The following is a 22,921-nucleotide window of genomic DNA, read 5'->3' as shown; positions in this document are numbered from 1 at the left end:
AACTCCAGAATCTTGCCACCTCTACTGCCGTCACTCTGGTCCATGCCACCATGGTCTCTCCCCTGAGTTGTTGGAGTAGCTTCCTAACTGGTCTTCCTCCTCCTGCCTCGTTCCCCACAGAGTGTGCCTGTACGTCAGATCGTGTCAATTCCCTACTCAAAATCTCCAGAGTCTCCTCCTCTCACTCTGAGTAAAGGCTTTATGTATCTGCCCTCGCACACCTCCTCCCTCCCCTCAGATGCCTCTCTGATCTTCTCTCTTGCCAGTCTCCTTCTTGGTCAGTTCTCTTCAGCCACATTGACCTTGCTGTTCCTCGGACGTACCTGGCAGTCTTCTGCTTAGCATCTTTGTGTTCTGTTCTCTCTGCCTTGAATCCTCTTCCAAAGATACCCACATTGTTCTCCAAGTGTTTGATCAACTGAAGCCTCTTAATAGGGTCTTCCCTAATTGCCCTATTTAAAACTAGATGCCTCCCCACCACTATTTACCTTTCTTTCTTTATTTTTCTTAATAATCTCTAGTTAGCTTCTCTATAGTTCTGTGTACTGTTCTAAGCACTTTACAAATATTAATACATTTAATCCTCCCACAACCCAATATGTTACTTTTATTATCCCCATTTTACTGATGAGAAAACCAAGGCACAGAAAGGTTAAGTAATTTGCCCAGGGTCACACACACAACTGGCAGGTGGCTGGGTTGAGATTTAAACACAATCTGGATGTAAAGTCTGTCTTGCTAACTGTATTCTATGCTGTGTTTCCACATGGAGCACTTGTCACTTTCTGTGATACTGTATAACATCCTTACTTTGTTCACTGTGGGTCTCTACCTGCCACCTCCACCCCCATCTAAATATCAGCTCCAGGAAGACAGGGTTATTTTTTATCTGTTTACTGCTGTATCCTTGGCACCTACAACAATGTCTAGTCTGTAGGTTCAATGAGTATTTGTTGAAGAAAAGAGATCTTTAAAAAGGACACTATATACTGTTTTAAAGTGGTAAGATGTTTGAAAGTCTCAGTTACATAGATAATTTCCTGGGAGAAAAACAGCTAATGGCCATAAGAAGGAGATCTGAAGAACCCAGTCACAGGGTGTAAAACAGGGGAAGGTGACCAAAGTTATCTCCCTTTCCCCACAAGAAAGGCTCCAGCCCTTCTGGGTTTACCAATAAATACTTTGAAACTTTTAGAATCAAATACACAATTCCAGAAAAGATCAGAACTATCCAATTCATTCTTTAGCAATTAGGCCACAAGACACTTGTATCATCTTAAGCATGTCCTTGGTCTTCTCAGAGCCTCTTTTTCCTTCTTGGTAAAATAGATTGGCAATACTGAGCCTACAGGATTGTTAAGATGACAGGGTAGGATCTGAGAAGGTGAGGATAGTCCCTGGAAAGTGGTTAGCACTCAGTAAATGACAGGAATCATTATGATAGTGACACTATTTCAAGACAAAAATAGCACACAAAGGAAAATTGTACTCTGGATTAGTTTATCGTTATAGATTAGAAAAATTTAAACAAAATACTAGTAATAGACCTATTAATAGAATGATCTACCAAAAGAGTTTATCTGAATCGTGCATGAAGGTTAAATATATGAAGATCAATTGACATTGTATATACTATATCAATAGGAAAAATAAGAAAAATCACATGCTTATCTCGATGGTCATTTTGTAAAATCTAATAAAATTCAGTACCAATTCTTAACAAAAAAACTCTCAGCTTATGATGAAGAGCTTCTATGTTAAGTAGCCAACTTTGTACTTAGAGTGAGAAACACTAAAAGTATTCTTAGTTAAAATAAGAAAGAAAAAGAGAATGCCTGCTGTTATCATTGTGATTAATCTTGTTTTAGTCCTGACCTGAATTTCATAACATTCTCAAAATAAAACAGTAAAAAAAGTTGTCCAGACTAGTAAGAAGTGTAAATATTGGAAAGAGACAAAAATCATTAATTATAGATGATACGATTTTATATTTAGAAAATCAAGAGGAATCACAAAAACTATTAATGTGAACACAAATTCAGCAAAGTAGTTAGATATGGGGTGAATATATAAAAATCAATAACTCTTATATATGAGCTATAACAAGTTAAAATTTCTTCGACATATGTTCCATTTACATACATTTGCCATAATTTTTCTTAAATGTAATAGCATTGAATCATATAATCCACATATGGGGGCAATTATGAGACATTTCCAAAAACTTGCAAATAACAAAAATAAGATTATCCTATGGAAGTTAAACTACAAAATTAATTACTGAATGGGTCAGAATAGAGACATGTCAAACATCCTTTAAGAAACCATTTCTCAGGCCTAAAATTTAAATATAATCTGATAGAGGGGAATCAGAGGTCCCCACGGTCACCCCCAGGTTCAGTGATTCAGTAGGAGGACTCATGGTTCTCAGCATATAGTCATATTTACTACTAAGATTTATTACAGTAAAAGGATACAGAGCAAAATCAGCAAGGGAAAAAGGCACATGGGATGAAGTCCAGAGAAGAGCAGGTGCAAACTTCCAAGAGTCCTCTCCCGGTGAAGCCACACAGGATGTGCTTAATTCTCCCAGCAACAAGGGGGACACGGGTGAAATATCTGCCAGGGAAGCTCACTAGGGACTCCGTGCCTAGGGCTTTTATTGGGGACTGGTCATGTAGACACCCTCTGCCTGGCGTGAACCAAAATGCCGCTCTCCTGGAAGGAAAGCTGGAGCAGGTGTTCAGCATAAACCATCTTGTTTGCACAGTCTAGGCGATGTGAGCCACTCTTATCAGTTCTGCTAATGGTGGGAACCCTCCCCAAATCTGTTTCCAGAAGCCAGCCAAGGGCCAACCTTGTAAGCAGGCCTTTCAAAGGGTAACAGGCCTGTTATGCTAACTCTTTCTACACAGTATTTAAAAAAAAAAAATCGGAAGACAGGTTGATCAACAAGGAAAGCAAAGAAAAGGGAGACCTTGGGACATAAAGAACAGCAGTGTCCATGTTAGCACTAGTGTCCATGTTAGCACTATCTGAGAGCGAGAGCATCGTGGCCAAGGATCCAGAAGGCATCTCTACAATGTGGAAGAATGCCTCAAGCTGCCTTATTGGAACAATGCTCCTTAATAGCGTTCAACTTATTCCTTTTGTTTTGATTACAAGAAATTTCTAATTTATCTTAATTATTTGTTTAATTTTTTTATATTGATTATTATTTTCAAAAATTTCAAAAAGGCATATTGTGAAATCTCTTCATCCCTCCCAATCCTAATTCACTCAGTTACTATCTCTCCATGTAGGTAATCACTGTTATCTGTTTCTTGTTTATCCTTCTAGAAATTTTTTTTAAATGCATATAAAAGCCAAAACAAATATATAGTCTTTAGTCTTCTTAGCTATATAAATGGTAGAAACATGCTGTGCACACTGTTCTGTATCTTACTTTTTTTCACTTAATAAGAAATGTTGGAGATCTTTCCATATCCATTCATAAATAACTTCTTCGTTTTTTTTTTTAAAGCTGCATAGTATTCCATTGTATGGCTGTGCCATAATTTATTCTACTAATCCCTTATTGCTGATCATTGATTGTTTCCAGTCCTTTACTGTTACTAACAATGCAAAAGGAGTAACTTTGGACTTATGGTATTTCACAGGTTTGAGAGTATATCTGTGGGGTAAATTCCTAGTTGTGGAATTGTTGTGTTAATGGAATATGCATTTGGATTTACTAGATACTGCAAAAATGTCTTCTAAAGAGTTTGTACCAGTGTATATTCCTACCCCCTATATATATGAGTGTTTGTTTCCCCATATATTTGCCAATAGTGTATATACTCAAACTTTTGGAAATTTTGCTAAACTGATAGGTTAAAAATGGTATTTTAGTGTAGCTGATTTTATTTCTCCTATTGTCAGTAAGGTTGAGCATCTTTTCATGTATTTGAGCCAATTGTATTCCCTTTTCTGTGAATTCCTTGTTATCTTTCATCCATTTTTCTATTGGGTCAGTGGTCTTTTTCTTATGAATTTGGAGAATCTGTTTCTGTATTAAGGAGATTAATCCTTTGTAATGTGAGTTGCAAGTATTCTCCTCAGTTCATCATTTGGCTTTTGAATTAGTTTATGCTATATTTTACTATGCATAAGCCTTTGATTTTTGTAACTGGGTTTATTAATCTTAATCGTAATAGGAAGATCTCCTAGGTTACAAAAATAACCCTTATTTTCTTTTGGCACGTTTATTGTTTAATTTTTTACATTTAAATCTTTGATGTATTGGGAATTTATCCTAGTGAATGGTGTGAGGTATAGAGCCAACATTTTTTCCTATATTGCTATCCAGTCTTTCCCACCAATTTGAACTGTCATCTTAGCATATATACTCAAGGCCTGTCTGTTTTGGGGTCTAATTCTGGACTCTTGATTCTGTTCCATTGATCTTCTGCCTCTTCAGTGCCACACATTTTTAATCACTGAGGCTTTATTTTATTTTTTTTGTGTGAGGAGACCAGCCCTGTGCTAACATCTGCCAATCCTCCTCTTTTTCCGCTGAGGAAGACTGGCCCTGGGCTAACATCCATGCCCATCTTTCTCCACTTTATATGGGACGCCTCCACAGCATGGCTTGCCAAGCGGTGCGTCGGTGCGCGCCTGGGATCCGAACCGGTGAACCCCAGGCTGCCGCAGCGGAGCACGCACACTTAACTGCTTGCACCACCGGGCCAGCCCCAATCACTGAGGCTTTAAAGTCTGTTTTAATATCTGATGAGTCTAGTTCCCCTTCTTTGCTCTTCTTTTTCAGAGTTTTCCTGGCTAATCTTCTTTTTCCATATGAACTTGAGAATTATTTTTTTCAGTTGCAGGAAAAAATCCGTGGTCATTTTTATTAAGGTTGGTTTAAATTTTAATAAACTGATGTAATGAAATCTTTAGAATGGGTTCCTCTCTAAGAATATAGTATGTTTTTCTGTTTGTTCAACTCTTCATTTTTATCATTCAGGAGTGTTTGTAAGTTATTTTTGCTTTTATTCACTTCTTATTAAGTTTACTCTTGGGAGTTTTATCTTTCTTATTGTTTTGCCAGTTTATGATTTTTTTTTGTTTGTTTTTTGGTGAGGAAAATTAGCCCTGAGCTAACCTCCATTGCCAATCCTCCTTTTTTTGCTGAGGAAGATTGGCCCTGGGCTAACATCTGTCCCCATCTTCCTCTACTTCATATGTGGAATGCCACAGCCCGTCTGCCACAGCTTGGCTCGATGAGTGGTGTGTAGGTCCGCGCCGGAGATCCAAACCTGAAAACCTTGGGCCGCTGAAGTGGAGCTTGCAAACTTAACCACTACGGTCCGGCCCCTACCAGTCTGTGATTTTTACTTCCTGTGTAGATCTGCATTTAGGGAAACGAGATCCTTAATCATGCAAAGGGTATTCTAGTTTGAGTGTTAGTTTAATTCTCACTGTAAAGGAATGCATTGACATTTTAGATTTATACATCACTCTATGTGAGCAGTTAATATGATCCACAATGAGAGATGGATCCAGTCTTCACGTACAAGTAAGTCAGGTTCTAGAGCCTGTGAGACTGAGAGCCAGATCCTAGATCTTGGAAAATTCACCCCTGTAAATACTAGTGTATGTTGCCCAGTGGGGTGGCTCTTGGTAGATAGCCAGATGACCTCTCCCTGTAATGCTACAACCATGTAAATGCCTTTATTTAAAACATCAGTAGTTCACTTGGTAAACTTCACTATTTTAAGAAAGTCTGTTTTGCATGGTAGTTATATATGAATGGCAGTCTCTTAAGCTGTTGCAGATGTTTCTGCATCTGCTTATGAGTAAAAGGGCCCAATCTATACACTAATGATGTGCTTTGGGAAATTACTGAGTGACTGTCTTTGGTCAAATCTTTAATGAAAGTTTTAAACTCTTATATATTACAGAATTTCACAAACTTATTTGGACAGCCACTAGTCTGCTTGCTTTCTCCTACAGCATATCCAAAAGCTTTACAAGGTATGTTCACCTGTTGTAGGTTGTAAATAAACGCTGTCTACCTTTTGAATAATGCTGATCTTTGTCTCTCCCACCCATAATGATCACATGTGGATTTATAGTGTTTAATGTGGCAGGTGTCAATCTGAAATAAACCTAGAAGTCTTGCCAACAAACAGACTTGTTTAATCTGCTACCTTTGGGCCTTGAGATAATTCTAAAAGAAATAATAAATCATCCCTGAGAAAGGAGTGGTTTTAGTCCTTCGCTGTTGGGGAACTCACGATTCATGAATTTTCTAATGTGTTTTGCAGATGTTTGTTTTGGTGTGCTTGTCTTCCTCCGTGTAGCATGATTTCCTGTATCTCTGGTTACAGACTTTAGCCATCTTTTAAGAGCAAAAGATTTCTGGTCTAGAAAACGTCTCAGCCTGTACCTAAGAGTTAGATAACCTAACTGGCACAACTGAAAGGGTTTCTTTTGTTCACTTTGTTACCTCGTATTTTTTAAATAAAAGAACCTTTTCTCAGTGGGCCAGAGAGACAGGTCAGTGTTTGGGCCATTTCTCAGATGGCCAAGAAATGAAAGACTTTTTGTCTTGAATAATATGTCCTTAATAAGCAAGCAACACATAAAACCCGATTCTAACTCGCAGTCATTAGGCTAGGTGAAATACTAAACGAACGTTGCCACTGTCTTGGCCGTCCTTGTCACTGTTTCACTATCTCCCTGACTGTGAATAGTGCGGTGTCTCTCTGTGGGAGATGGCATTTTACTGCTACTTCCCAGCCAGAAGTCCCGTCCGCTGACATAGTTTGACACAGGAAGTGATGGTCAGCGTTTGAATGCCTGAGAGAAGCTGGAGACTTTTCACCGTTGTTTTAAGGTAAGTTCTGCTGTTTAATAGGAAAAAACATGTAGAAACATTAAGTTCATGTGTCCAAAAGTCAAATTACCAAGGGATAGAACTTACCTTCAAACAACGGTAAAATTCTCCTGCTTTGACGACTTTGTTAACCTGTTTCTTATCATTTCTGGAGAAATGGAACCCCTTCCAATTAACTGAGAGTACTTTTTGTTATCCATTTGTCCTATCAAGATGCAGCTTTATTTAAAACTGCATTGTCTAATGGGTTAATACCAAGGCTTTATTGTGTAAAGGGTAAAAACACAGACTCTAGAGGCAAACTGATTGGATTTGAATCCAAACTCAACCACTTACTAGTTGTGTGACCTTGGGAAGTTACTCAGCCATTTTGTGCCTCAGTTTCTTTCCTATCAAATGGAGATAATAGTAGTACCTACCTCATTAAATAATTCTGGGTATATAGTAAATATCCAGTGTGTGCTGACATCGTTATTAATATGCTTAGTTGTAATATGTCCTTAACATTTTTTAGTTCAGTACCCTATTTTTGTGCTATAAAGCTTAGACCTCTAATCCCTTAAATGTGCCCTGTTTGGGCACAAAACTAGCAGATACCTAAGTATTTGGAATGTTAAATTCAGTTCCTGTACCTCTGGTATCTAAAGTCTACAGTTCTGGGGCCAGCCTGGTGGCGTAGTGGTTAAGTTCGCGTTCGGCGGCCCTGGGTTTGCAGGTTCGGATCCCGGTTGTGGACCAAGGCACCGCTTGTCAAGCCATGCTGTGGCGGCGTCCCATATAAAGTAAAGGAAGATGGGCACGGATGTTAGCCCAGGGCCGGTCTTCCTCAGCAAAAAGAGGAGGATTGGCAACGGATGTTAGCTCAGGGCTGATCTTCCTCACAAAAAATAAATAAATAAAAAATAAAGTCTACAGTTCTCTCTTTAACCAAGAGTTCATTCATTCATTCAACAAACATTTACTCAACATTTATTTGTCAAGTACTGTGCTAGGCACTGGAGATAACACTCTGACCAGACAAACACAGTTATATTTCTCACAAGAGCCAAATGTCCAGTAAAGATAAGACAGCCCAAAAGGCAATTACTGTAGGTGCTATTAGTGTTTCATAGGAGAAAGCACACATCAGAGGAACTGCTAACCAGCCCTTGAGGGTGAAGAGAGTGGGTGAAATGGATGTCTGAAGTGGAGTTGGAGGGTATGTAGAATTAGATGGGGATGGGGAAGGGTTGAACAAGAGTGTTCTAGCAGAGAGAGAGCGTGTGAGCCCCGAGATGAGAGAGGTTATGGAACATTTAGAAAAATTAAAGTAGTTCCTGCTAGTTAAAGCGTGGAGTTTGGGATTGTGTGACTGAATTATGAAAAACCTTTTAAGATTTGTTAAGAGATTTAAATGGGGGAAAATGGTGTGCCATCAAAAGATTTTGAACAGAGGAGTAGCGTGAAAGAGCATTCACGTAACCTTGTGAAGAATGAATCGGAGAGGAGCATTGATGGAAATAGGCAGATGGTGGTGGCCAGAGCCGGGACAGTGGCTAGTTAGCTGGCTTCAAAAGATACTCCGTCAAGAGAACCAACAGGACTTGGTGATGGACTGGATGTGAGGGAACAAGGGAGAGGAAGGAGGCGGGTATGGACTCCAGGTTTCTAGCTGAGGTGCTGGTAGAAATGACGGTACTGGATAAAAAGCAGATTTGTGAAAGAACAAAAGGGGAAAGAATTTCCTTTCAATTTTTGACCTGTTGAGGTTGAGGTTACCTTTGAGAGTTAGGTTGAATATGGTAGTCTAGAGCAACTCTGTCCAATAGAAATATAATGGGAGTCACATATGTAATTTTAAGTTTTCTAGTAGCCACATTGAAAAAAAGTAGAAATAGGTGAAATTAAGGTTAACAATATATCTTTTTGTACTGAGGCTTTGAAATCCCATATGTTTTTTACACTTCACAGTGTGTCTCAATTTGGACCAGTCACATTTTAAGTGTCCAGCAGCTACCGTAGGACAGCAAAGTTCCAGACCTAAGGAGCTCAGTCTAGGCTACAACTAGAGAACTGGGAATCAGTAGGCATATGAAGGATAACCAAAGTTATGGTAGTAGGTGAGGTCAGCAATGTGTAGGGCCAAAGAAAGAACATGTTGGTATTTAAGGCATAGGCAGAGAAAGAGCAACTAACAAAGGAGAATGAAAAAGATTGGCGGTTCTAGTACTTGTCAGCTCATGATCCAGCACTTGCCATATTTGAATGAAATTTGTAAGTTAAAGGGGAAAAGGCAAAGGAATGTGTTTGTTTTCCATTTCTCTCAAGTTGACTAGGCTCTATCTTAAGCTCATTCAGCAGAAAGCAACGTACCTGGCATATGTTTTTATAGTTCCATGCAAAATTTACTTTGTTGAATTATGATTTAATGATATAGCTTTAATTTTATACATTATCAGCATATTAAGATATTCCTCAAATGCATCTCTTATCTTTTGGAAAAGTGTTATTTATATATATATATATATATATATATATAACATGTTTGTTATTACAGATCAATCTCAACGAGGTAGCCTCTTCACTCTCTTTTTGAACAATCCTCTAATGGCCTTCCTATTTGTCTCTGGATTGTCAAGCATGCGTAGAGGCCTGTGGGAAAAGTGTCAAGAATATCTTCGAAAAATCAACCGCGACATTGCCCAGCTACTGACCCATTCACGTTCAATAGGTACCCTACTAATCTAACTGCACAATTAACAGAACGTACTGTAATGATTTAAAATGGTTTAAAATTGTTTAAAGTGTTTGAATTTTTAAAGGTACTTGTTGAAGGCAGCAACGTTGAGAAGGTTTTCCTGAACTTTTCTTCCCCTTTGAGATGTATGTTCCATTTAAGTGTCCCTTTGCTGTCACCTTTCTCCTCTTTGCAGATCAGGCATTTCTCCAGTTTTTTGGAGATGAATTTCTCCGCTTGCTTCTCACAAGATTTATCTTTTGTTCGGCCACCATGAGGATGCACAAGATTTTTCGGGTAGGCAAAGAATGTTATTAAAGACCAATTGTACCATTTTTAGTATTTAAGAATCATGTATTGTATTTTACCTGTATTAAATAAAGCCTGAATAGATCCAAAATAATATTCACAAATTGAAATGTAAGGTATAAAGATGAACAATATAAGGCAAATCTGAGTACCTACAACCCAGTTTAAGAAGTAAAACATTTTCGTTACCTTTGAAGCCCTTCTGTGGGTCTTCCCTGATCCTGTCTCCCTCTCAAATGAAACTAAAATCCTGAATTTTATAATTATCATTTTCTTTTCTTTATAGTTTTGTCACATGTATTTGTATTCCTACACAACATATTGATGGATCCTTATTGTATGTATTGTTCTGCAACTTGCTTTTTTTACTCACTATTACATTCCTGAGATTGAGCCGTGTTGATGACTGACTGTAGCTTTCATTCATTCATTTTCACTGCTATATAGGATTCTGTTGTTTGACTATATATCACAAATTACTCATCCATACTACTGATAATGGACATTTGGGTTGTTTCCATTTTTGTATTATTATAAACGATGTACTGTGGAATCTTCTTTCAGTTTCCTGGTACACATATATAAAGTTTTCTGTGGGGAGTGTACCTAATAGTGGAATTGTGAGGTCAGAGGATGGAGCCATATTCAACTTTACTAGGTAACGCCAGACTGTTTTGCAAAGTGGTTGTATCACTTTACACTCACACCAGCAGTGTGTAAGAGGTGCTAGTGCTCTAATCTTTGTCACACTTGTTTCAGTGATACTTTATGTTTCCTGTGAATCTGGTGGGTGTAAAGTAGTAGCTCACTGTGGTTTTAATTTTCATTTCTGGGATTACTATTGAGGTTGAGCAACGTTTCGTACCTGTTATTCTGTGTTTCTTGTGAAGAGTGTGTTCAAGTCCCTTGTCTGTTTTGCTCTTAAGTAGCTGGTTTCTTTCTGTGTACTCATGTATTCGTAACACTGTTCATTGAGGTTTTAAAAATTTTAGCCATTAGGGGCCAGCCCCGTGGCTTAGCGGTTAAGTGCGCGTGCTCTGCTGCTGGCGGCCCGGGTTCGGATCCCGGGCGCGCACCAGCGCAGCGCTTCTCTGGCCATGCTGAGGCCATGTCCCACATACAGCAACTAGAAGGACATGCAACTATGACATACAACTATCTATTGGGGTTTTGGGGAGAAAAAAGGAGGAGGATTGGCAATAGATGTCAGCTCAGAGCCAGTCTTCCTCAGCAAAAAGAGGAGGATTGGCATGGATGTTAGCTCAAGGCTGATCTTACTCACCAAAAAAAAAAAAAAAAATTTAGCCATTATATATATATTTTTAATTTTTTGTTTATTGCAGTAACATTGGTTTATAACATTGTAAAAATTTCAGGTGTACATCATTGTACTTCTATTTCTGCATAGATTACATCATGTTCACCACCAAAATACTAATTACAACCCATCACCACACACATGTACCGAATTATCCCTTTCACCCTCCTCCCTCCCCCCTTCCCCTCTGGTAACCACCAATCCAATCTCTGTCCCTATGTGTTTGTTTATTGTTGTTATTATCTACTACTTAATGAAGGAAATCATGCGGTATTTGACCTTCTCCCTCTGACTTATTTCACTTTGCATTATACCCTCAATGTCCATCCATGATGTCACAAATGGCTGGATTTCATCATTTCTTATGGCTGAGTAGTATTCCATTGTGTATATATACCACAGCTTCTTTATCCATTCATCCCTTGATGGGCACTTAGGTTGCTTCCAAGTCTTGGCTATTGTGAATAACGCTGCAATGAACACATGGGTGCATGTACCTTTACAAATTGGTGTTTTCAAGTTCTTTGGATAAATACCCAGCAGTGGGATGGCTGGATCATATGGTAGTTCTATCCTTGATTTTTTGAGGAATCTCCATACTGTTTTCCATAGTGGCTGCACCAGTTTGCACTCCCACCAGCAGTGTATGAGAGTTCCCTTCTCTCCACATCCTCTCCAACACATGTTGTTTCCTGTCTTGTTAATTAAAGCCATTCTGACGGGCGTCAGATATCTCATTGTAGTTTTGATTTGTATTTCCCTGATAGTTAATGATTTTGAACATCTTTTCGTGTGTCTGTTGGCCATCTGTATATCTTCTTTGGAGAAATGTCTGTTCAGGTCCTTTGCCCATTTTTTAATTGGGTTGGTAGTTTTTTTGTTGGTAAGATGCATGAGTTCTTTATATATTTTGGAGATTAAGCCCTTATCAGAAGTATGGGTTGCAAATATCTTCTCCCAATTGTTAGGTTGTCTTTTCGTTTTGTTGATGGTTTCCTTTGCTGTGCAGAAGCTTTTTAGTTTGATGTAGTCCCATTTGTTTATTTTTTCTATTGTTTCTCTTGCCCGGTCAGACGTGGTGTTTGAGAAGATGTTGCTAAGACTGATGTCGAAGAGTGTACTGCCTATGTTTTCTTCTAGAAGTTTCACAGTTTCAGGTCTTACATTCAAGTCTTTAATCCATTTGGAGTTAATTTTTGTGTATGGTGTAAGGTAAGGGTCTACTTTCATTTTTTTGCATATGGCTATCCAGTTTTCCCAACACCATTTGTTGAAGAGACTTTCTTTTCCCCATTGTATGTTCTTGGTTCCTTTGTCAAAGATTAGCTGTCCATAGATGTGTGGGTTTATTTCTGGGCTTTTGATTGTATTCCATTGATCTGTGTGTCTGTTTTTGTGCCAGTACCATGCTGTTTTGGTTACTATAGCTTTGTAGTATATTTTGAAATCAGGGAGTGTGATACCTCCAGCTTTGTTCTTTTTTCTCAGGATTCCTTTAGCTATTCGGGGTCTTTTGTTGTTCCATATAAATTTTAGGATTCTTTGTTCTATTTCTGTGAAAAATGCTGTTGGAACTTTGATAGGGATTGCATTGAATCTATAGATGGCTTTAGGAAGTATGGACATCTTAACTATGTTAATTCTTCCAATCCAAGAGCACGGAATATCTTTCCATTTCTTTGTGTCTTCTTCAATTTCTTTCAGAAATGTTTTATAGTTTTCGGTGTACAGATCTTTCACCTCTTTGGTTAAGTTTATTCCTAGGTATTTTATTCTTTTTGTTGCAATTGTAAATGGGATGGTATTCTTAATTTCTCTTTCTGCTACTTCGTTGTTAGTGTACAGAAATGCAACTGATTTTTGTATGTTGATTTTGTGTCCTGCAACTTTACCATATTCGTTTATTACTTCTAAAAGTTTTCTGGTGGATTCTTTAGGGTTTTCTATATATAAAATCATGTCATCTGCAAATAGTGAGAGTTTCACTTCTTCCTTTCCAATTTGGATCCCTTTTATTTCTTTCTCTTGCATGATTGCTCTGGCTAGGACTTCCAGTACTATGTTGAATAGGAGTGGTGACAGTGGGCATCCTTGTCTGGTTCCTGTTCTTAGAGGGATGGCTTTCAGTTTTTCACCATTGAGGATGATATTAGCTGTGGGTTTCTCATATATGGTCTTTATTATGTTGAGGTACTTTCCTTCTATACCCATTTTATTCAGAGTTTTTATCATAAATGCATGCTGTATCTTGTCAAATGCTTTCTCTGCATCTATTGAGATGATCATGTGATTTTTATTCTTCATTTTATTAATGTGGTGTATTACGTTGATTGATTTGCGAATGTTAAACCATCCCTTTATACCTGGAATAAATCCCACTTGATCATGGTGTATAATCTTTTTAACGTATTGTTGTATGCGATTTGCTAGTATTTTATTGAGGATTTTTGCATTGATGTTCATCAGTGATATTGGCCTGTAATTTTCTTTTTTTGTGTTGTCCTTGTCTGGTTTTGGTATCAGGGTAATGTCAGCTTCGTAGAATGAGTTAGGGAGCTTCCCCCCCTCCTCAATTTTTTGGAAGAGTTTGAGAAGGATAGGTATTAAGTCTTCTTTGAATGTTTGGTAGAATTCACCAGGGAAGCCATCTGGTCCTGGACTTTTATTTTTGGGGAGGTTTGTGATTACTGTTTCGATCTCCTTACTGGTGATTGGTCTATTCAAATTCTCTACTTCTTCTTGATCCAGTTTTGGAAGGTTGTATGATTCTAAGAATTTATCCATTTCTTCCAGATTGTCGAATTGGTTGGCATATAGCTTTTCATAGTATTCTCTTATAATCTTTTGTATTTCTGAGGTGTCTGTTGTAACCTCTCCTCTTTCATTTCTGATTTTACTTATTTGTGCCTTCTCTCTTTTTTTCTTGGTGAGTCTAGCTAAAGGTTTCTCAATTTTGTTGATCTTTTCAAAGAACCAGCTCTTGGTTTTATTAATTTTTTCTATTGTTTTTTTGATCTCTATTTCATTTATTTCTGCTCTGATTTTTATTATTTCCCTTCTTCTACTGATTTTGGGCTTTGTTTGTTCTTCTTTTTCCAGTTCCTTCAGGTGCATTGTTAGATTGTTTATTTGAGATTTTTCTTGTTTGTTGAGATAGGCCTGTATAGCTATAAACTTCCCTCTTAGAACTGCTTTTGCTGTATCCCATAAATTCTGGCATGTCGTATTTTCATTTTCATTTGTCTCCAGGTATTTTTTGATTTCTTCTTTGATTTCTTCATTAACCCAGTCGTTGTTCAGTAGCATTTTGTTTAATCTCCACGTATTTGTGGCTTTTCTGATTTTCTTCCTATAGTTGATTTCTAGTTTCATACCGTTGTGGTCAGAAAAGATGCTTGGTATTATTTCAATCTTCTTAAATTTATGGAGACTTGTTTTGTGGCCTAATATGTGATCAATCCTGGAGAATGTTCCATGTGCCTTTGAAAAGAACGTGTATTCTTCAGTTTTTGGATGGAATGCTCTGTATATATCTACTAGGTCCATCTGTTGTAGTGTGTCATTTAAGGCCAATGTTTCCTTGTTGATCTTCTGTTTGGATGATCTATCCACTGGTGTAAGTGGAGTGTTAAAGTCCCCTACTATTATTGTGTTACTGTCTATTTCTGTTTTTATGTCTGTTAATAATTGCTTTATATATTTAGGTGCACCTACATTGGGTGCGTAGATATTTACAAGTGTTATATCCTCTTGTTGGATTGTTCCTTTGATCATTATGTAATGCCCTTCTTTGTCTCTTTTTACAGTTTTTGTTTTAAAGTCTATTTTGTCTGATATGAGTACTGCTACCCCAGCTTTCTTTTCATTGCCATTTGCGTGGAGTATCTTTTTCCATCCCTTCACTTTCAGTTTGTGAGTGTCTTTAGGTCTGAAGTGTGTCTCTTGTATGCAGCATATATATGGGTCTTGTTTTTTTATCCAGTCAGCCACCCTATGCCTTTTAATTGGAGCATTTAGTCCATTGACGTTTAAAGTAGCTATTGATAAGTATGTACTTACTGCCATTTTTTAACTTTTTTTTTTCTCAGTGTTTAGTAGTCCTTCTCTGTTGCTTTCTTCTTCTATACAGAATTGATGGTCACTTTAGTTTGACCTCTGTCTGAAAGCTGTACTCTTTAACTCCCCTCCTCCCTCATGTTTTTGATATCATATCTAACCTCTTTGTTGTGCATTTGTATCCATTACGTTCTAATCATGGAAATAGATAATTTTTCCTATTTGTGGTCTTTTCTTTTCCCCTTAAATCAGTCCCTTTAACATTTCTTGTAGCACTGGTTTCTTGGTGACAAACTCCTTTAATTTTTGCTTATCTCCTTCCATTTTGAATGATAACCTTGCTGGGTAGAGTATTCTTGGCTGAAAGTTTTTTCCTTTTAGCACTTTAAATATATCGTGCCATTCTCTTCTAGCCTGAAAGGTTTCTGCAGAGAAGTCTGCTGATAGCCTTATGGGGTTTCCTTTGTACGTAACTTGACATTCTCTTGCAGCTTTTAGGATTCTCTCTTTATCTTTAATTCTGGACATTTTGATTATGATGTGTCTTGGTGTGGGCCTCTTTGGGTTTATCTTGTTTGGGGCTCTCTGTGCTTCCTGTACCTGGATGTCTGTTTCCTTCCTTAGGTTAGGGAAGTTTTCATCTATTATTTCTTGAAATAGATTCTCTGACCCCTTGTCTCGCTCTTCTCCTTCCGGGACACCTATAACACGGATGTTGGTGCGCTTGATGTTGTCCCAGAGGTCCCTTAGACTGTCCTCAGTCTTTTTAATTCTTTTCTCTTTTACCTGTTCACCTTGGGTAATTTCTTCTAGTCTTTCGTCCAGCTCACAGATCCGTTCTTCTGTATCCTCTACTCTGCTTTTGAGTCCCTCTAATGAATTTTTCATTTCCAGTATTATATTCTTCATTTCTGATTGGTTCTTTTTTATATCTTCCATTTCTTTGTTGACATTCTCACTGAGTTCATCTATTCTTCTTCCCAGATCAGTGAGCATCCTTAACACTCTTAGTTTGAACTCTCTGTCGGGTAGGTTGCTCATTTCTGTTTCACTTAGTTCCTTTTCTGGGGTTTTGTCCTGTTCCCTTACTTGGAATGTATTCTTTTGCCTCTTCATTTTGCCTCTTTCCCTGTGCTTGTGTCTACGTATTAGGTAGGTCAGCTACGTCTCCTGCTCTTGGATAGGTGACCTTATGTAAGTGATGGCTTAGGAGGCTTCCAGTGTGCTTCCCTCAGTTCTCAATGTTCCAGGATTGACCCCTATGTGGGCTACGTGTGTCCTTCTGTTGTGGCCTGTTTGCTCTCCCTGTAGGCACCCAGGGAGGCCGAGTTATGCTCCTGGCCAGCTGTTGTAATGCTCAGCTGCTTGTAGTTGTTGTGGGCCCTTCAGTCTCTTTATCAGGTGTGGGGATCCCCAGCACAGTTGGCTGCAAGTTCTAATACCACATTTGTGTTGCAGTATTTCTTTTAAGTGAGTAGGCCCCCACCGTGGCAGGTTGTTAGGCTCAGGGCCTTACAATTGCTATAAGCCTCTAGCCTATTAGGTCTCTTGTCAGCTCTCTGAGGATTGCAGCTGGGTGGGGCTGGCCTCAGGCACAGGAGCACCCAATTGTTTCAGGTTTTGGAAGGTGGAGCAAACCTCCTATGTGGGTCTTTGAGAAGCACAAGTCTTCTGCAGCTGAGAAGCCCTGCCACCCACAGGTCCACACACACAGTCAACACAGTCCTGCCCCGTGTGAGTGCCCCGACCTCCCCAAGCAGACCCAGTCTCTCCACGGCGGGAACCTCACACACTCTGCCACCGCCCCACACTCTCCACCCGCTCCTTGTGCACACCCTGCCCTGCTCAGTTGCCAGGCTGCAGAGAATCCAGATCCAGTCACCAGTCTATGCAGGCCCACAAGTTGCCTGAGGGCTTGTTGTTGGGTGGGGCCAGTCTCTAGGGTGGGCTGCCTGCCCTGGCTGAGCTGGATTAAATCGGTGCTCTAGCAGGTGGGGCAGACCCTGGGCTAGCAGGCCTCAGGGAGAACTCCAATGGCCTCTGTGTCAGCACGCCCACACCAGGCCACGACAGTGGCCGCCGCCAATGTCCCAGTCCCTGGAGAGGTCTCACCCCTCACCGAGATGCACTCAGGGCCTATTAGGTGAGTCTCTTGTCACCAAAGCACTGTACACCGTTCTTTCTGGTGATTTTAGGGTGCTTCCTGAAACCGGTGAGTTTGCGCGTGGGCCCTTTAAGAGCCAGTTTTAGTTTCTTTGTGAACCGGGTTTTCTGGGGGTGCTCCCCAATGGTTTAGTAGCAGGCACAGTCAGATATTATGCCGCTGGTCTCGATTGTGCTGGGTCCACAAAATGCCCACAGCGGGGGCGCTCCCCGGCTCAGGGCCCCGCGTCTCCAGGGAGGGCTGCGTACCTGTGCGCTGCTCCCGGCGGCCGTGAAGCTGGCGGCTGGTGAAGGCGGCGTTTTTCCTCTCCAGACGGGAGTCTCTGCCTCTTCTACCCCAGTTAGGATTGTCCGTTATTGCAGGAGTTCCTCTCATCCAGTTTTCAGTTCTGTCTCAGGGGTAATTTTTCCACGAGTAGTTGTAAATTGGCTGTGTCCACGGGAGGAGGTGAGTTCAGAGTCTGCTTACGCCGCCGTCTTGACTCCAGATGCATTATATTTTTTAGTTCTGTAGGTAACATTTGGTTCTTTTTCAAATATGCCTGAACATTTTTAAAAGTCTTTTGTAAGTTTTAGTTTTAAAATATAATATTTTATTATTATAATTTTAAAATGTTAATTATACAGTGTGTACCTGTATACACACTATCTAGATTCTGCAGTTAACATTTTGGTGTATTTGCTCTCTCACATTTTGTCCATTTATCCATCCCTCTTTCCATTCATCAATTCGTCCCATTTTTTGAATCATTTTGAAGTAAATTGTGGGCATCAGTAGACTTTACCCCTCAACACTTCATCATGCATATAAATAACTGGAATTTTATATATATATATTTACTTCTTTTTTTAATGTAAAATTTACATACAGTGAAATGCACAAAACTGACGTGTACCATTAGATGAGTTTTGCCAAATACATACACCTGTGTAACTCAAACCCCAGTCAAATATACAGCAGAGCATCATTTCAGAAAATTCTCTCCACACCCCTTTCCAGTCAGTCCACTACCCATTACCCCAGAGACAACGCCCTTTTTATTATTATCACTACTGATTAGTTCCACTTATTCATAAACTTGAATTATACAGTATGGTTTCTTTTGTGTAAAATTTTGACCAAGCATATTGTTCTTGAGATTCATCCATGTTATTTCATGTATAAGTAGCTCATTCCTTTTTATTCCTAAGTAGTATTTCATTGTCTGAATATACCACAGTTTATTTAGGTCTTCTCCTTTTGAAGAACACCTGGGCAGTTTTAAATTTTTGACTGTCAGAAATAAAGCGGCTGTAAACGTTATACTAGTCTTTGTACAGACATATATTTTGAATTTTCTTGGTCATAAAGCAGGTATGTGTTTAGTTTTATAAGAAACTGCCAGACTTTTTCTCCAAGTCATTGTATCATTTTATATTCCCAGTAAGAATATATGAACATTTCTCTACATCCTTGCCAACATTTGCTGTTGTCAGTCTTCCAAATTTTAACCATTCTGGTGGATTTATAGTGGTATCTCATTGTAGTTTCAATTTGCATTTCACTGGTGAATAATGCTATTGGACATCTTTTTATGTGCTTATTAGCTATATTTTATCACATGCTGTGGCTTGCCTTTTTGTTTGCTTAACAGTGGCTTTTAAAGACTAAACTTTTAAAATTTTGATGAAGTTTCAACCAAACAATTGTTTTCTTTTGTGGTTTGTGTTTTATCTAAGAAATCTTTGCCTATCCCAAAGTCACAAAGATTTTCTCCTATGTTTTCTTCTAGGAGTTTTATAGTTTTAGCTTGTACATTTAGGTCTATGATCTATTTTGAGTTAATTTTTATTTACAGTGTGGGGTAAAGATTAAAGTGTTTTTTTTTTCCATATGGATATGAAATTGTTCTGGTATCATTTGTTGAAAAGATTATCCTTTTCTCATTGAGTTACTTTGGTAACTTTTTTGAAAATCAGTCAGCCATGTATATATAGGGATATTTCCAGACTCTAAATTTTGTTCCATTGACCTCTGGCATTTTTCTCTAATACTCTACTGCCTTGATTGTTGTAGCTTTATAGTAAGTCTTGAAATCCTGTAGCGTGAGTCCCCCCTGAAAATTTAAGTGTTTTGGGTGTTCTAGGTCCTTTGCATATCTATGTGGATTTTAGCATATCCACATTTTGATTGATATTGCATTTATTTGTTTATTTATTTATTTATTTTTTGTGTGTGAGGAAGATCAGCCCTGAGCTAACATCCGTGCTAATCTTCCTCTTTTTGTTGAGGAAGACCGGCTCTGAGCCAACATCTATTGCCAATCCTCCTCCCTTTTTTTTTCCCCAAAGCCCCAGTAGATAGTTGTATGTCATAGTTGCACATCCTTCTAGCCGCTGTATGTGGGATGTGGCCTCAGCATGGCCGGACAAGCAGTGCATCAGTGCACGCCCGGGATCCGAACCTGGGCCACCAGTAGTGGAGCGCGCGCACTTAACCACTAAGCCATGGGGCCGGCCCGATATTGCATTTAATCTATGTGATCAATCTGTGGAGAGTTGTATTTTAATAATATTGAGTTTTCCGATCAATGAAGATGGTATATCTCCCCATTTATTTAGGTCTCTTGTAGTTTCTTTCAGCAGCATTTTGTGGTTCTCATCATACAGGTCTTACATGTATCTCATTAAATTTATTACAAAGTATTTTAAGGTTTGAGATGCTTTCTAAGTAGAATTGTATTTTTTATTTCATTTTCCAATTGTTTGTTGCTAATATGTAGAAACAGGGCTGTTTTTTAAATTGACCTTATATCCTGCAGTCTTGCTAAATTGAAGTATTAGTTCCGTTAGCTTTTTTTATACATTCTTTAAGGTTTTCTAGTACATAATCATGTCATCTTCAAACAAAAACAGTTTTACTTCTTTCTTTCCAATTTGTGTGCCTTTTATTGGCTTTTTGTGCTTTAGTTCAAGGCAGGTCTTCCAGTAAAATGTTGAATAGAGTAGTGAGAATGGATGTCCTTGCCTTGTTCTTGGTTTTAAGGGAAAAATATTTAGTCTTTCACATTAAATTATGATGTTAATTGTTGATATTTCATAGATCCCTTTTTCAGGTTGATTGAGCTCCCTTCTGTTCCTAATCTGCTGAGTTTTTATCAGAAATGGGTATGGAAGATTGTCAAATACTTTTTTTCTACATTAATTGATCTGATATATATTAATTCTGTTAACATGGTGAATAACATTGATTTTCTCATTGTAAGTCAACCTTATATATCTGGGTTAAACACATTTTGTGATCATTTACTATCCTTTTGCATTACTGGTTTCAGTTTGCTGATATTTCATTATGGATTTTTGCATCTGTTTTTATGAATGATTATGGTATTTAGTTTTCTCGTAAATGTCTTTATGTAGTTTTGTTATCAGGGTAATGCTGACCTCGTAAATTGAATTGGGATGTGTTTCATTCTCTTCTGTTTCTTAAAGAATTTCTTTAGGATTGGTATTATTTCTTCCTTGAGCAGTTGATAGAGTTAATCAGTGAATCTATCTGGACTGGGGGTTTTCTTTTTTGGAAGGTTTTAAATTGTGAATTCAATTTCAAAGTGTGTTCATGTTTTCTGTTTCTTCTTAGTCAATTTTGATCATTTGTGTCTTGCAAGTTGTTTGTCTAATTTATTGCCAAAAATTGTTCATAGTATTCCATTATCCTTTTAATTCCTGTAGGCTCTTTAGTGATCTTTCATGCTTCATATTTATAACGTTTCGTTTTTTTTTCTTTTTCAGCCTAGTTAATGGCTTATTAATCTTAATGATCTTTCCAGATAAACAGTTTTTGCTTTCACTGATTTTCTACTGTTTGTCTCTTTTCTATTTATTTCCATTAGTACATTGTTGTTTTTCTTCTTTTTAATTACTTTGATTTTAATTTGCTCTTTTAATTTCTATATTTTTAAGCTTAGATCTAAAACTTTTTTCCTCTTCTAATACAAGTACTTACCTTTTAAGCACTGCTTTAGTTCTATGAGTTCAGTACTTTCAAATTTATTGAGATTTGTTTTATGACCCAGCACATGAATTATCTTGGTAAAGGTTCTATCTGCTCTTGAAAAGAATGTGTGCTCTGCTTTTATTATATGGAGTGATGTATAAATGTCAGTTTGTTCAGTTTGATGTTGAACTATTTTTAAACAGTGTTCTTGAAGTCTTCTGTTTCTTAATGATTTTCTGCCTGCTTGTTCTATCCCTGACAGAGGAGTATCTAAACCTCTAATTATAATTGTGAATTGGTTAGTTTCTTATTACAGTTGTGTTTTTTCTTTGAGCATTCTGAAGCTGTTATTGAGTTCATACATACTTAGAGGTGTTATGTCTTCTTGAAATTGCTCATTCATCATTATGAAATGTCTGTCATTATGCATGGCAGTATTCCTTGATCTGCAATCCAGTTTGTTCAATATTGATGTAACCAATTTAACCAAACCTGTTTTCTTCTGGTTTGTATTTGCATGGCAAATCTCTTTTCATCCTCTTACTTTTAACCTATGTCTGTCTTAATATTTAAAGTGGATTTCTTTTCAACAGCATTAGTTATTCAGTCCTGCTTTTTCTAATCTAGTTTGACCATCTCTACCTTTTACTTGACATTTTTAGTTTTAAATTATGTTTATATTAAATGTAATTTTTAATATAGTTTGATTTAAATATAGTATTATTTGTTTTCTGTTTGTCCTGGCTATGGTTTGTACCTTTTTCCTTTCTCCCTTGCCTTCATCTTCATTTGAATTAATTGAGGTTTTATTTTGTTTTAGAGTTTTAATTTAAAACACTATTTATTTATGCTCTATCTCTTGTTTTACTTTTTTAATATGACTTCACATTTAATATAATTGTCTTGCAACAATATACTTTGATTTTCTCCTTCCCCTTCTCTCTACTATTATTGTCATATATTTGACTTTTACATAGGATATATACTGTTCGATACTTGGTGGTTATCATAGCATTAAAGAGTCAATTATCTTTTTAAAAAAATTTTAAATGAGGAGGAAAATGTTATCTTTTTACCATTTCTGGTACTCTTTCTTTCTTTCTATAGATTTAATTTTTCCATCTGGTATTATTTTTCTTAGTACAGAATTTCCTTTATCATTTCTTATAGTGCAAATCTGGTGGTGGTGAATTCTCTCATTACTTATTTATCTGAAATACTCTTTATTTCACTCTGATTTGTTTTTTTGAACTATGAGTTATTTAAAATATATTGTTTAACATATCTAAATATTTGGGAATTTTCAAGATATCTTTATCTTATTAATTTCTAATTTAATTCCCTTGAGGTCAGATAATATACTTTGGTTTGAGGTCTTTTAAATTTATTGAGACTTGCTTTATCATCCAGAATGTGGTCTATCATGGTAAATGTTCTATGGACACTTGAAATGAATGTATTTGCTGCTGCTGTTGGATGAAGAATTCTATAAAATATGTCTGT

The 22,921-nt window shown here is 37.7% G+C and overlaps 1 protein-coding gene across 3 annotated transcripts in view; it reads left to right on the top strand.

The window, feature by feature from the left end:
- Nucleotides 1–22,921, top strand: part of SCAI (suppressor of cancer cell invasion) — a 138,195-nt gene that overhangs the window by 103,527 nt on the left and 11,747 nt on the right. For all 3 annotated transcript variants that reach the window (XM_058524019.1, XM_058524018.1, XM_058524020.1), the window contains 3 exons: nt 5,943–6,015; nt 9,417–9,590; nt 9,793–9,893. In XM_058524019.1, coding sequence (XP_058380002.1) covers nt 5,943–6,015; nt 9,417–9,590; nt 9,793–9,893 — 348 coding nt within the window. The remainder of the gene's footprint in view (nt 1–5,942; nt 6,016–9,416; nt 9,591–9,792; nt 9,894–22,921) is intronic.

The sequence above is a fragment of the Diceros bicornis genome, chromosome 28, assembly GCF_020826845.1.
Source record: "Diceros bicornis minor isolate mBicDic1 chromosome 28, mDicBic1.mat.cur, whole genome shotgun sequence".
Lineage (NCBI taxonomy): Eukaryota > Metazoa > Chordata > Mammalia > Perissodactyla > Rhinocerotidae > Diceros > Diceros bicornis.
The sequence above is the reverse complement of the archived record's forward strand: the minus strand, read 5'-3'. Positions and strand labels throughout refer to the sequence as shown.